The sequence below is a fragment of the Capricornis sumatraensis genome, chromosome 4 (assembly GCF_032405125.1).
Source record: "Capricornis sumatraensis isolate serow.1 chromosome 4, serow.2, whole genome shotgun sequence".
Classification (NCBI taxonomy): Eukaryota; Metazoa; Chordata; class Mammalia; order Artiodactyla; family Bovidae; genus Capricornis; species Capricornis sumatraensis.
In genome coordinates this window covers 41,158,444-41,172,975 of record NC_091072.1, presented here as the reverse complement: position 1 = coordinate 41,172,975, position 14,532 = coordinate 41,158,444, and the positions used below count along the sequence as shown (strand labels likewise).

The 14,532-nt window shown below is 41.5% G+C and overlaps 1 protein-coding gene across 1 annotated transcript in view; it reads right to left on the bottom strand.

Moving 5' to 3' along the window:
* The window catches only part of CSMD1 (CUB and Sushi multiple domains 1), a 1,675,023-nt gene that overhangs the window by 1,046,816 nt on the left and 613,675 nt on the right, over positions 1-14,532 (bottom strand). The window contains exon 5 of the mRNA XM_068971399.1: positions 3,416-3,623. Within this exon, the coding sequence (XP_068827500.1) occupies positions 3,416-3,623 (208 nt within the window). The remainder of the gene's footprint in view (positions 1-3,415; positions 3,624-14,532) is intronic.

The following is a 14,532-nucleotide window of genomic DNA, read 5'->3' as shown; positions in this document are numbered from 1 at the left end:
CTTTACATCATCCACCACTTTTAGACTGCCTCTGCTGTAGCCATGGCAACCCTTACATAAAACATAGCTGAGTTAGTAACTTCACTCCAAATGAATTGAAAATAAGGCTAATCCTATTATTGTTCTTAACAATTTTCCAGGTAGCTTCTTCTCAGAGTGCCCTTGCTTGTATAGTCTCTCTTTCAAAAAGAGATTATTGGAAAATTATATGTGTGTGGGCACTCTTTCTGCACACACAGCCATTAGCATGGTCCTGCTGTCATTGCCGTGTAACCTTGTGCCTGAGATGAAGTACACCCACCCACATGGTCACTTGGTATTTTTCTTGCAGTCTGGGGATGGGTAAATCTTTAAATATACCAATTTAGAACTTGACACATGGTAGAGACTGTCACTTGAAAATTACAGTTAAATAATAGTCTTTTGAAGATAAGTTCCATTATGCGTTGGTATAAATCTGGAAAGGTAACCCAGTAGCTCCGCTTTGTATTGCAAATGTGCCCACGTATGTTTCAGTAGTGATTTCAGAAAACCATGTTTTCCTTCTCTGTCTCCCCTGAAGACCATTCTCTTGTAAAGTGGTCCTATGGCCATATCGAGATAGTCCTCTTTGTAATTGTGATAAACACTCAATGTCACCCTGAGAAGCTCTGCTGTCTCTGACTCGACTGATGCACTTGTGTGCTCAGAGGCTTCTCCAGTAGCCCATCTCCCTTATGGTGGTGGCCTGCTCAAGGCTTTAGGATCCAAACCCCAGTGTCAGTCTTGAAACAGAGGAAAGGGAACCTCCCCAGCAGGCCATTAGGCTCAGACCTGGACAGTTCCACTGGGGGGACAGTCTTAGAGTGGAAAAAAAAAATGTGGTTTGGGTTCAGAGGCCTTCAGACACAGCCTCGCCCCTCACCTGCTCCCTCAGCTTTGCCATCTCCCATCCTTTGTGCCTCTTGGACTCTTCATCAGAAACGGGCAAGGATCTCAATGAGTGCACCGGACTTTGTGCACACCAACAGGACAGTGCAAGTCATCTTGAGAAGGTAGTTATCAGCACAGCTCCATACATGTCTGATGAGGACTATCAGAAGAGAGGGACCACGATGAACCAACAGGAAACCCAGTTTATTAGACCAGAAGGCACACAGGGCACAAGTCCCATCCAGGGTGTTTTCAACAGCTGCTCGAGTCCTACCCACTCCTGCTAGATTGCTGTTGAATGTGGTGTCCTGGCAAACACCACGAGAAAGAGTTCAGGGAGCTGGAAACCATTTCAGTCTGAATCCAAGCACCAGGAGGACACAGGGCGATTCCTCCAACATTCCCTACGCAGATTCCCGACTGTGAGCTGTCGTTTTCAGGCACCCACATGGCCGTAGCCCCACCTGGCATTTCCGACAGATCACAATTTTAGCACATTCAAGAGCCCATCCACACACTTTTCTAAGTTTGATATTGAAGGACAAGGGGACCCGAGTCTGGGAAAGGACTGGTGGAGATAAAACAGAGAGGAGGAGAGGATGCGAGAGAAATCAGCAGGGATGAGAAAAGAAGAAATGGGAAAACCACGTCAAGTAAGATCAGTCAGTCCTGCAGGCTGCCTAGTGCAGACAAGAGACCAAGGGGTCTGCCTGCTCAGGGTGCTCACGCTGTGTGGAGGGCCACGAGGCCTTCTGCAGGACTCTGCGCCACTGTGCTAGTGTCTCTGCTCAGCACCCCTGTTTCTCTTCCAGACTTGGACGTGGACATTCACTCTGTAGAGTCTCCTTTCTTGCATAAACAAAGGTTGTTTGGCAAAAGCCAACCTTGACCACGGATGCCATTAATACAACCATTGTCCAACACACCTCACTTTTTCCTCTCCCTCCTCCCAACCTGATACCACATCCAGGAAATGCCTGAGATCTCTGGAATCTCTCAGAAATAAGGCCTTAACAAGGAATGACTGAATTTCTAAGAATGTGTCACTATATATTTTTTGCATTGCAATGGTTTTCTGAAAACTAAAACAAGGTGATTTTAGATCCAGGAGAGTGCTGCATCACTGAATCTCTTACACTGATGGACAGAGAAAAGCACTCAGTAGATGTTGAATGAATTAATTTAAAACAGTACAGCTCATTTAGTACAGCCTCTTTTTAGATAAGCAGTTAAATGACTTGTTCAAGGTCACAGCGATGATTTGCAACAGAACTTGGAGCAGAAACCAGGACACTCAACTTTCAGCTTTGTATCAGGTTCCATGAGCTCTGATGTTACAAGAAGCTACACAGATAATAACATAATCAGTCTCTGAGTCTTAAAACTTAAATGGTATAACATGAAATAAGCAAAAGGGTAACCCTGCTCAATCTAAAAGTATTGCTCAGATGAATGAAATGGAAAACAAATATCACAGAGGCAGTGGTTATTTTTCTCTTAATTGAAGTAACATTTAACATAAGGACAATAAAGTTAATGAAAGGAAATAATCATCTATAAATACAAATTCTCTGCGTTGAATGTTGAGTCTTGGAAAATAAAGTAAAACACGGTGTTAATAATTGGTTTAAAAACAGGTGGTCTAACTCATGACATTTGTCAGGTTTGATATTTTTATCCTTCAATCTCTGTACTGAAATGTAAACTTAAACCCCTAGAGATGTTCAAAATCACTCATTTCATCCCCTCCACCAATGTATCAAGAGCCAGTGTTTCCTCTATTCCAACTTATTTTGAACTTACAGTGGCATTTCCTTGTTGTTAAAGACCTGAAATAGGTAGCAGTTGCAGTTCTTAAAATGCTAAGAAATTAAAACATTAATTAAAACCAAAAAACCCAGTTCAACTCATATCAAATGACTTAATTTGGTGCACACTTTACATCTTTAAACATCTATTTTTCAGTTGTATTATCGACACAGCAAAGTCTGCTCATGCAAGAAACACCATAAACCAGAGGCTATAGTGGATTTGATTGGGTTTTCTCCTGTCACCACCAGCACACAAGCCAAGGAACTGATCAGATAACCAGTATTATGTATGCATCAGAGGAGCATTTATGGTTCCCTTGTGACCTGCAAGGTTGATCACATGGTCTCCAGGAAGGAAAAGATGTAGGTAATCACACATTTGCAGCACAGGCGACAGATGACTGGTACCATGACATTTTAAATCACCACCATCTAAAAATATCTGTTGACACTGAATCAACTCCAGACCAAATCCAAAACTAGCTCAGCTCACTTAGCTACCTTGTCTGTGTAGCTTCATATAAGCCCAAACTGAGGCAAATTCCAGTGTCCAGGACCAGACAACTTCTCTAGCTCTAAGACCAACACAGAAACATCCCAGAAGCTCTGACAAATCATTCACACTATAGGTTACATTTTAGCAGCCAGAAGAACAAGGCAAGAAAGAAGGATGTCTCTTGTCCAGCACTCACCATATGGACGGTGCTTCTGTCCCGCTGATCTCTAAGAAGTCGTATCCTTCTTCGAGCTGGAAATCAGTGAAGACCAGCGCAATGGTGTCCCCGGGCTCTGCAAGGATGGTCCACGTGCAGTCAGCATTGTTCTCATACTCAGAAGGGAAGTGGGGGCTGGAGATGCTGCTGCTCGTCCCCCGCAAGGTTCCCCCGCAGGCCCCCTCAGCTGCAAGGGGCAGAAGAGAGAAAGCACGTTTAGAAGTGGCTTCAGACACAAGTACCTCCATCAAGTGCCACTCTTCAGGGGTGCCAAATATTTTCTGAATCCAAAATCATGACACACAATTGGAAAGAGGGTTTCTTTCTTCTGATTTGTTAGTTTAGTTCTATGGAAAGACGTAACAGTATACCAATTATATTGCCTTGTGAACTGAACTACCACTAAAGAAAGAAGTGAAATTATGTCTTTTCTAAGATCTATGATGTGCAGTTATTATACACCTGACGTTCACAGGCAGCTCAACTGTATTCTCAAAGGAAGAAATAAACAAGTTGGCAACATTTTGAGTCTTAAAAGTACGTAGCCATCTTTGCTTCATTTTCCGTGAGCTGGCTGTGAAAACACAGTGATCTTAAAAGAAGTATCCACCCTAACCTTTACATCAGGTAGCGTTTGGAATGTGCACTTGGCTTTGAATTTCAGATAAGTCCTTGAATAAGATGAAAACAGAGATGCACCAATATCATAAAAAGATTCTGAGTAGGAAACAGCTACATGAAAACTTAAAATGGATAATCAAGGAAAAGTGACAAGGAAAAGATCAGTAAGGTAAAATATAATATGCTGAGGATACAAATTAGCATTGGAATAAATACTCTTTTGAACAGAAATGGATTTTGTATTTTTTCCATGTAGTAAAAAAAATAGATGTTATTCAATTTATATAATCATCTAATACAAAATGTTACGTATATAGTGAAGTGTATATATAGGGAAGACAAATATTTGTAAGACAACATTTTTGAAGACACTGTAAATACTGTTCCTTCCTCTCTTTCTTCCTGTTTTTTTTCTCTCATTTCTCCCATCCACCCTCCCCCCTTCTTTCCTATCACATAATCCTAGCAAAGAGTACACACTTGGCTGTCTGTGTCTGAAGACTCTATATCCATTTTGTTGTTGTTCGGTCACTCAGTCATGTCTGACTTTTTGTGACTCCATGGACTGTAGCATGCCAGGCTTCCCTGTCCTTCACCATCTCCCAGAGTTTGCTCAAACTCATGTCTATTGAGTTGACGACGCCATCCAACCATTTCGTCCTCTGTAGACTCTTTCTCCCTGGCCTCAAACTTTCTCAGCATCCTGCTCTTTCCCAATGAGTCTGCTCTTGCATCCATAGATTCTACCAACAGCAGATGGAAAAACACACAAAAAATATTTCTAGAAAGTTCCAAACAGTAAAACTTAAGTTTGCTGCATGCTGACAATTATTTATATAGCATTTTCATTGTATTAGGTATTATAAATATTCTAGAAATAATTTAAAGTATATGAGAGGATGTGTGTGGAGTTTACATACATATATTACTATGACATTTTATATAAGGGGCTTGAGTATCCAAGAAAAGTTCCAGACTTCCCAAAAAGAATCTACTTCAGGTTTATGGACTATGCCAAAGCCTTTGACTGTGTGGATCACAATAAACTGTCGAAAAAGAGATGGGAATACCAGACCACCTGACCTGCCTCTTGAGAAACCTGCATGCAGGTCAGGAACCAACAGTTAAAACTGGACATGGAACAACAGACTGGTTCCAAATAGGAAAAGGAGTATGTCAAGGCTGTATATTGTCACCCTGCTTATTCAACTTATATGCAGAGTATATTACGAGAAACTTTGGGCTGGAAGAAGCACAAACTGGAATCAAGATTGCTGGGAGAATATCAATAACCTCAGATATGCAGATGACACCACCCTTATGGCAGAAAGTAAAGAACTAAAGAGCCTCTTGATGAAAGTGAAAGAGGAGAGTGAAAAAGTTGGCTTAAAGCTCAACATTCAGAAAACTAAGATAATGGCATCCGGTCCCATCATTTCATGCCAAATAGATGGGGAAACAGTGGAAACAGTGGCTGACTATTTGGGGGGGGGGGCTCCAAAATCACTGCATATGGTGATTGCAGGCATGAAATTAAAATATGCTTACTCCTTGGAAGGAAAGTTATGACCAACCTAGACATCATATTAAAAAGCAGAGACATTACTTTGCCAACAAAGGTCCATCGAGTCAAAGATATGGTTTTTCCAGTAGTCGTGTATGGATGTCAGAGTTGGACTACAAAGAAAGCTGAGTGCCAAAGAATTGATGCTTTTGAACTGTGGAGTTGGAGAAGAATCTTGAGAGTCCCTTGGACTGCAAGGAGATTCAACCAGTCCATCCTAAAGGAAATCAGTCCTGAATATTCATTGGAAGGACTGATGCTGAAGCTGAAACTCCAGTACTTTGGCCACCTCATGCGAAGAGCTGACTCATTTGAAAAGACCCTGATGCTGGGAAAGATTGAAGGTGTGAGGAGAAGGGAACAACAGAGGATGAGATGGCTGGATCGCATCACCGACTCAATGGACATGAGTTTGAGTGAACTCAATGCATTGGTGATGATCAGGGAGGCCTGGCGTGCTGCAGTCCATGGGGTCCCAGAGTCAGACGCAACTGAGTGACTGAACTGAACTGAACTGAACTGAGTATCCAAAGATTTTGTGATCTGCTGGGGACCCTGGAGTCAATATTTGACAGTTGTGTTGTCCCAGCCGCAGGGACTCCACACTAATCATCCTGTGCGATACCCTGCATCCATTGCCTCCATGTCTGTTCCTTGGCCCCTTCCTGGGTTCAACATCCTGCCCTCTCTCATCTACCTTGGCTTGCTCCCTGTCTCCTCAGCTTGCTCTGCCCCACTTCTCAGCCCTTTGCCCAGGACAAAGCATTGGGCCACAAGCTTTATGAGCCTGGCTGTGCTCAGGGATTCCCCTGGGCCTCATAGGTAGTCTGGAACTCAGTAAAGTTCCCTTTCTTCCCTCCTCCTGTGCCGGAATCAACATTTCCTGTACTTGAGTCAGTTATACTGACCCTTCACTCAGCCATCTTCAGTAGGAGGATGGGACTATAATAATATACATCTGGGCTTAAGATAACATCCAACGTTATCATTTCAAAGAGTAAAAGCAGGAAAGTAAGCTAATTTAGTTATAGTACTATGAGGTATTATCAAATGTAAAGTTCTAAATAAATAATATTTGATTAAAAACTGCAGCAAGCCTCTAAGAAAATTTCATTGTGGTAGCAACCCAGAAGGGGTTCAGTTAAGTGTTTGTTTTGCTCTGTTTGTTTTCAACAAATAGCTGAGCCACAAGTCCAGAAATGCTCTTTTTATCAGCAGAGCAGTGGGGAAGTTTCAAGAAGAAATAGTCAAGGCAGGCAGACAAAGCAAAATAATCAAAGTAAAACATTAAGAAATGGGGATTATTGACAAGCTTCTCAGAAACTGAAGAGTTATTTCAAGTGCCATAAACATTTAATGTAAACTTAGAAATCACATATAAAAAGTAAAATATATTAAAAAATAACTATTAAACTAGATAATTCTGGCCAATATTTATATATTATAGTTATATATCAATATAATGTAAGTTTTTTTATCCCTGGATATTAACAGTAGAACAAATGTACCAAAAAAATTACCTTAATATTAATTCTGCTATATACTGAGAAATTTCTTTTTGTCTAGAAGCTGAAAAAAAGGGGGAGGGTATCTACTTAAGTAAGTGTTATTTACAATTACATCATATCCCCCCACACACTTTTTTTTTTTACACATTATGCAGAAAGAAAATGAAGCTAGGTTTGAAACTGCCAGGTAAATATTTGACTATAAAAATTAGCACCCAAAATGTTTCCTAATAAGATGCTGAATATCGAGTCCCTTCACTCCATATGGTAAAAACTGTGCTCCTGGGACAGCCACGTGAAGGGGTCAGAGGGCAAAAGTGGAAAAATGGAGTCAAGGAGTCTAATCCTGCAGCAACTATCAGAGCAATTATTTCTTTAAATCCGTTTCCTATATTGAGTTTTCAGAAAATCTTGCATTTGAGAAAAGAATTCCACAGCTTAGAGGAGTTTGAATGTCATCAAGTTAATCCAAGAAGAAGATAAGGTTTTTAATAAAAGATGTGTTTGAATGTACTGATTTCTGTAAGTGGGGAATTCTAACTGTAAGCAGAAATCAGTGTGCACTATGTCCCCTAAGGAATTTCACAACTTTTAAAAAGTTTCATCCCAAACTGTAAAAGTATTATAAGCTTTACTTGGGTATCAGTGTTTTTAGGAATTTAACTTAATGGCATGATTCAAAATACAGAATAAAACATTATTTAGAGACATCAGTTCAGTTCAACTCAGTTCAGTCGCTCAGTCGTGTCTGACTCTTTGCGATCCCATGAATCAGAGCACGCCAGGCCTCCCTGTCCATCACCAACTCCAGGAGTTCACTCAGACTCACGTCCATCGAGTCCGTGATGCCATCCAGCCATCTCATCCTGGGTCGTCCCCTTTTTGTCGCCCCCAATCCCTCCCAGCATCAGAGTCTTTTCCAATGAATCAACTCTTCGCATGAGGTGGCCAAAGTACTGGAGCTTCAGCTTTAGCATCATTCCTTCTAAAGAAATCCTAGGGTTGATCTCCTTCAGAATGGACTGGTTGGATCTCCTTGCAGTCCAAGGGACTTTCAACAGTCTTCTCCAAAACCACAGTTCAAACACATCAATTCTTCAGTGCTCAGCCTTCTTCACAGTCCAACTCTCACATCCATACATGACCACAGGAGAAACCATAGTCTTGGCTAGAAGGACCTTAGTCGGCAAAGTAATGTCTCTTCTTTTGAATACACTACCTAGGTTGGTCATAACTTTCCTTCCAAGGAGTAAGTGTCTTTCAATTTCATGGCTGCAGTCACCATCAGCAGTGATTTTGGAGCCCCAAAAAATAAAGTCTGACACTGTTTCTACTGTTTCGCCATCTATTTCCCATGGAGTGATGGGACCAGATGCCATGATCTTCATTTTCTGAATGTTGAGCTTTAAGCCAACTTTTTCACTCTCCTCTTTCACTTTCATCAAGAAGCTTTTTAGCTCCTCTTCACTTTCTGCCATAAGGGTGGTGTCATCTGCATATCTGAGGTTATTGATATTTCTCCCAGCAATCTTGATTCCAGCTTGTGTTTCTTCCAGCCATATTTATCATAAAGAAAAACTGAAACCAACTAAATGTTTAACAACAGATAAATCATTAAATAAATTACAATGCAACCAAACCGTGCAGTGCTTACCAAGCATCTGTAACACTGCTTCAGCAAATCCCTGACTTACAATATTAAATTTATAAAATGCAGAGTATACCCGGCATAACTTCTTCTCAATTTTAGAAATTGTATAGAAAAATATTCAGCAAAGAAAGATGTGCACACACATTTAAAATGTTCAGTTGCTAACACTAGGCAATGTTCTCTTCTTCTTATTATTATTTTTCATTTATTTTACAATATTGTGTTGGTTTTGCCACACATCAACATGAATCCGCCATGAGTGTACATGTGTTCCCAATCCCAAACCCCCCTCCCACCTCCCCCCCAAACCATCTCTCCGGGTCATCCCAGTGCACCAGCCCCAAGCATCCTGCACCCTGCATCGAACCTAGACTGGCGATTCGTTTCTAACATGCCTTCCCTAAGGCTGTGTAGAATACTGGTACCAGTATGAGCTTTCAAGTTGGCTGCCTGGATTGGAATCTGAGTTTTCGTCCCTTTAGATAACAAGTTCTCTTCTCTGGGCCTCAGTGTGGCTATTTATAAATGAAGATAGTAAGGATGTCATACAATCAAAGGCATGTTTTTTCCAGTAGTATGGATGTGAGAGTTGGGCCATAAAGAAGGTTGAGTGCCGAATAATTGATACTTTTGAACCATGGTGTTGGAGAAGATTCTTGAGAGTCCCTTGGACTGCAAGGAGATCAGAGAAGTAAATTCTAAAGGAGATCAGTCCTGAATATTCATTGGAAGAACTGATGCTGAAGCTGAAGCTCCAATACTTTGGCCACCTGATGCAAAGAGTCAATTCACTAGAAAGAGTCTGATGCTGGGAAACATTGAGGGCAGGAGGGAAAAGGAGAAACAGAGGATGAGGTGGTTGGATGGCAAAATTGACTCAATGGATAAGAGTTTGAACAAACTATAGGAGACAGTGAAGGACAGGGAAGCCTGATGTGCTGCAGTACATGGGGTTGCAAAGAGTTGGATATGACTTCATGACTGAACAACAACAATTCATAGAGTGGTTGTGAAGGTTAAATAGATCAATAGCTGTAAAGTGTTCAAAATATTGCAGGCAAATGCTAATGACTCCATACAAATGGCTATTTGTATTTTCTCCAAATTAGCATGCAGTCATCGCTTTAAAAAATAAAAGTCACTCAGTCATGTCCAACTCTTCAGGACCTCATGGACACCCACCAGGCTCCTCCATCTGTGGAATTTTCTAGGCAAGAGTACTGGAGTGGGTTGTCAGTTCCTTCCCCAGGGGATCTTCCTGACCTGGGGAAGTCATTGCTTAATGACAGATTATTTAATTATTTTGATCATTTTACCACTGCTTTGAGTAAGACTGTTCTCCCAGGTCTACACACTGCTTTTACCAGGAGCTTAGCAGCTGCCACAAGGGGAGAAGAGGGTCACAGAGTCCAGTGGTCGGAAGGCAGCCCGCTTCTCGAGGATTCCACTCCTCTGGACTGTTGGGAGGAAGGGCCATTTTGTACCCTCTTCCTCCTCCTGCCAGCATCTCCTGCCGCATCCTTAACGTGACTTTGTTTCCTATTTCCCTAAGAAAATAGAAGTGATTGAAAGAGAAATTTTATGATCTACTGACACCATGTATGATCACCTATTTGCATTTCTGCCCACAAAATGTCCTCCCTGGATGAGTGGTAAACACTCAGCCTACAGTTTACACCTATACCTGCGCTATTGCTCTCATCTAAGCCAAATCCCTCAACAAATGATCGTTTACTCTTTGATAGGAGAGCTGCTCTCAGCATGCATAGCTTAGTCACTCAGTCATGTCCAACTCTTTGCAGCCCCATGGACTGTGTAGCCTGCCAGGTTCCTCTGTAAATGGGATTCACCAGGGAAGAATAATGGAGAGGGCTGCCATTTCCTTCTCCAGGGGATCCTCTTGATCCAGGGATCAAACCCACATCTGTTCTCCTGCACTACAGGTGGATTCTTTACCACCAGCAACACCTGGGAAGCCCCATAAAAAACATGTTATTGTAAAGTAATTAACCTCAATTAAAATGAATAAATTTATATTAAAAAAAACTTCCCATTCAAAAAAAAGTTGTTTTTTTTTTTTTTAAAGTAACTCTTTTGTTTAAGTAACTCTTTTAAAAGACACATACTCCTTGGAAGGAAAGTTATGACCAACCTAAAGAGCATATTAAAAAGCAGAGACATTACTTTGCCAACAAAGGTTCATCTAGCCAAGGCTATGGTTTTTCCAGTAATCATGTATGGATATGAGAGTTGGACTATAAAGAAAGCTGAGCACCGAAGAATTGATGCTTTTGAACTGTGGTGTTGGAGGAGATTCTTGAGAGTCCCTTAGACTGCAAGGAGATACAACCAGTCCATTCTAAAGGAGATCAGTCCTGGATGTTCATTGGAAGGACTGATGTTGAAGCTGAAACTCCAATACTTTGGCCACCTGATGTGAAGAGCTGACTCATTAGAGGACTCTGTGCGAGAGGGAGAGGGTGGGATGATTTGGGAGAACGGCATTGAAACATGTATAATATCACATATGAAATGAATTTCCAGTCCAGGTTCGATGCATGATACTGGATGCTTGGGGCTGGTGCACTGGGACAACCCAGAGTGATGGTACAGGGAGGGAGGAGGGAGAGGGGTTCAGGATGGGGAACACGTGTATACCTGTGGTGGATTCATGTAGATGTATGGCAAAACCAATACAGTATTGTAAAGTAATTAACCTCCAATTAAAATAAATAAATTTATATTTTAAAAAAAGGAAAGACTCTGATGCTGGGAAAGATTGAGGGCAGGAAGAGAAGGGGATGACAGAGGATGAGATGGTTGTATGGGATCACCAACTTGATGGACATGAGTTTGGATAAACTCCAGGAGTTGGTGGTGGACAGGGAGGCCTGGCATGCTGTGGTCCATGGGGTTGCAAAGAGTTGGACACGACTGAGCAACTGAACCGAACTTTTGTTTCCACATCTATTTCCAGACTCCATATCTACCTTTAGCTTTATTTATTAAAATCTCTTTCCCAGAAACACACCTTGAAAATGTCTATAATTGCAATCTTTAGTTTTTTCCCATCTTCAACTGAATCCACATCAGTCAGGATTTTGTCCTCATTGGTCCACAAGAACTGCTCGTCTCACATCAGCCACACCAACAAATCCAAGGGTCAGTTCTCAGTTCTCATCTCATACAAACTCTCAACAACATCCCACAGTTATCCACTTCATCTTCCTTGAAGTACGTTTTTGTCAATAGACTTGTAAAATTCTTATATCTTGAAATAATTGCAAATTCACAAGAAGTTGCAATCATAGTACAGACTGATCCTGTGTACCCTCCTTCCACTGTCCACCAATGATTACATCTTACATGGGTACAGTATAGCATCAAAAAATGACACTTTTACAATGTGTACATATGATTTTGCTCACTAGCTCCTTATATACCAATACCATGGCTGCCTCTAACCTTAAGGACATGCTTTCTTGGTCCCCTCATTATTTTGATTTCATCTCTCAATCCTTAGAAAAGTGTCTGGGATTCAGTACTTGGACCTCTTTTCTTCCTAACTTAATTTACTACCTGGGTAGTCTCATCTAGGCTCAGTTCTACGGATTAAATAGTGTACATATGTTGACAGTTCTCTAGCTTAAAGGTTGATTTCAGATCTTCCTTGAATTTCACTTTTATATATCCAACTGCCAACTTGGTATATCCAAATGGATGTCTAAATAGCAGTCCAGATCTACTAGTTCCCAGATCATATTCTTAAACTTTATTTTTCCAAGTCAAATTCCACAGTCTTCTCTATTCCAATAAGTGGGAAGCCCATTCTTCCAGTGGCTTAGGAAAAACTGGCATCGTACATGACTCTCCTGTTTCTCTCATGTTCTGCAACCACTGTGTCATAGAATTCTACCGGCAATTTCTTTAAGCTGTATTCTTTTGCTTGATTTTTTGCTTCTTCTAACAGCTTTATTCATAATTGATGAAAACTGGAAGCGACCAAAATGTCCTTCAATAGCTTGAAAGTGAAAGTGTGAGTTGCTCAGTCATATCTGACTCTTTGCAACACCATGGACTTTGCCTACCAGGTTCTTCTTTCTATGGGATTCTGAATAGTGAAGAATACAAGAATACTGAAGTGGGTTGCCATTTCTGCTGCATATATAATGGGATATTATTCAGAAATAGACTGAAGAAGGAAATGGTAACCCACTCCAGTATTCTTGCCTGTACAAATCCCATGGACAGAAGAGCCTGGTCGGCTGAACTAAGATGGAGTTGCAAAGAGTTGGACGTGACTCAGTGACTAAATAACAAACAACATTCAGAAATATAAGGAAATGAACTGCCGAGCTATGAAGAGACACAATAGCCTTAAATACATACTGTGAAGAGAGACGCACCTACGTGTTATACGACTTCAACCGTATGACTCTCTGAAAAGGTACAACTATAGAGAGTAAAAAGATCAGAGGTCACCAAGGGGTTAGGGTGGAGAGAGAAATGAACAGCTGGAGCACAAAGGATTGTAAAGGCAGTGGGCCCATTCTACACAACCCTGCAATGGTGGGTAAGTGGCATTATGCATTTGTCAAAATACACTGACGTTATTTCATCAGTTGTAACGAAAGTACTATACTATTGTAAGATATTAACAATAGGAAAGACTTTGCAGGGGGACAGAAGAACTCATATACAGGAATGCTATTTCCTGCTTGAGATTTCTATAATCTTAAAACTGCTCTAAAACATGAAGTCTACATCAACATGAGCTAAATAAAGATTTTATAAAGAAAAAAACATGAAGTCTATAAGCTTTTTTTTTTTTAATGTAATGCTAAATAATCAGAATGAGAGGATAAAAAATGCCCTGAGCCAGAGGCAGGAGGGAATCTGGTAACCAAGAAGTTCTCAGAGAAGTCTCCTTGAAAAGCTGACCTTTCTAATCTGTATTCTGAATCCAAATGCATCTTGCAACCTCCACTACTGCTGTGTTGTGAAAGTGATGAGTCACTCAGTCAAGTCTGACTCTTTGCAATCCCATGGACTGTAGCCCTCCAGGCTCTTCTGTCCATGGAATTCTCCAGGCAAGAATACTGGAGTGGGTAGGCATTCTTTCCTCCAGGGGCTCTTCCTGACCCAAAGATCAAACCCACATCTCCTGCATTAGCAGGTGGATTCTCTACCGTCTGAGCCACCAGGGAAGGTCCACTGCTCCTACAGCCTCCCAAAATAGCGTCATCTCTTGCCTTGAAGACTGGAGTGGTTTCCAAACAGGTTTCCCCATTCCACCCTTTGCACCACACATTCTTGGCTCAAAAGAGCAGCAGAGTGAGTCTCTTAAATTCGAAATGCAATGATGCTCCTTCTCTCGTCAAAACCATCTGCTGTCTTCCCATAGTGCTCTGTATCATGGCCACAGGGGCCCAGAATCTCTCAGCATCCATCCCCTCTGACCTTTTCTCCCACAGCCATGCCACTGTCCAGTCCCCTCCAGCCATCCCGGCTTCTGCATTGCTCTTCACTCACCCTGTGGTTCCTCAGGATCGAAGTCCTGGCTGCTTCCTTGATCTCGACCATGCTCTCAACATGCTCATGTCGTTTAATCTCTCACCCCCACGAGGGGTCCAAATATTGCTGTGTTGGCCAAGGATAGTGGTTTCCCAGGACGGGGAACCTCCAGTGCTAACACCAGGACAATCTTAGGCAAACCAAGCAGTAGTCACCACAGCTCAATCAGAGGTCACTG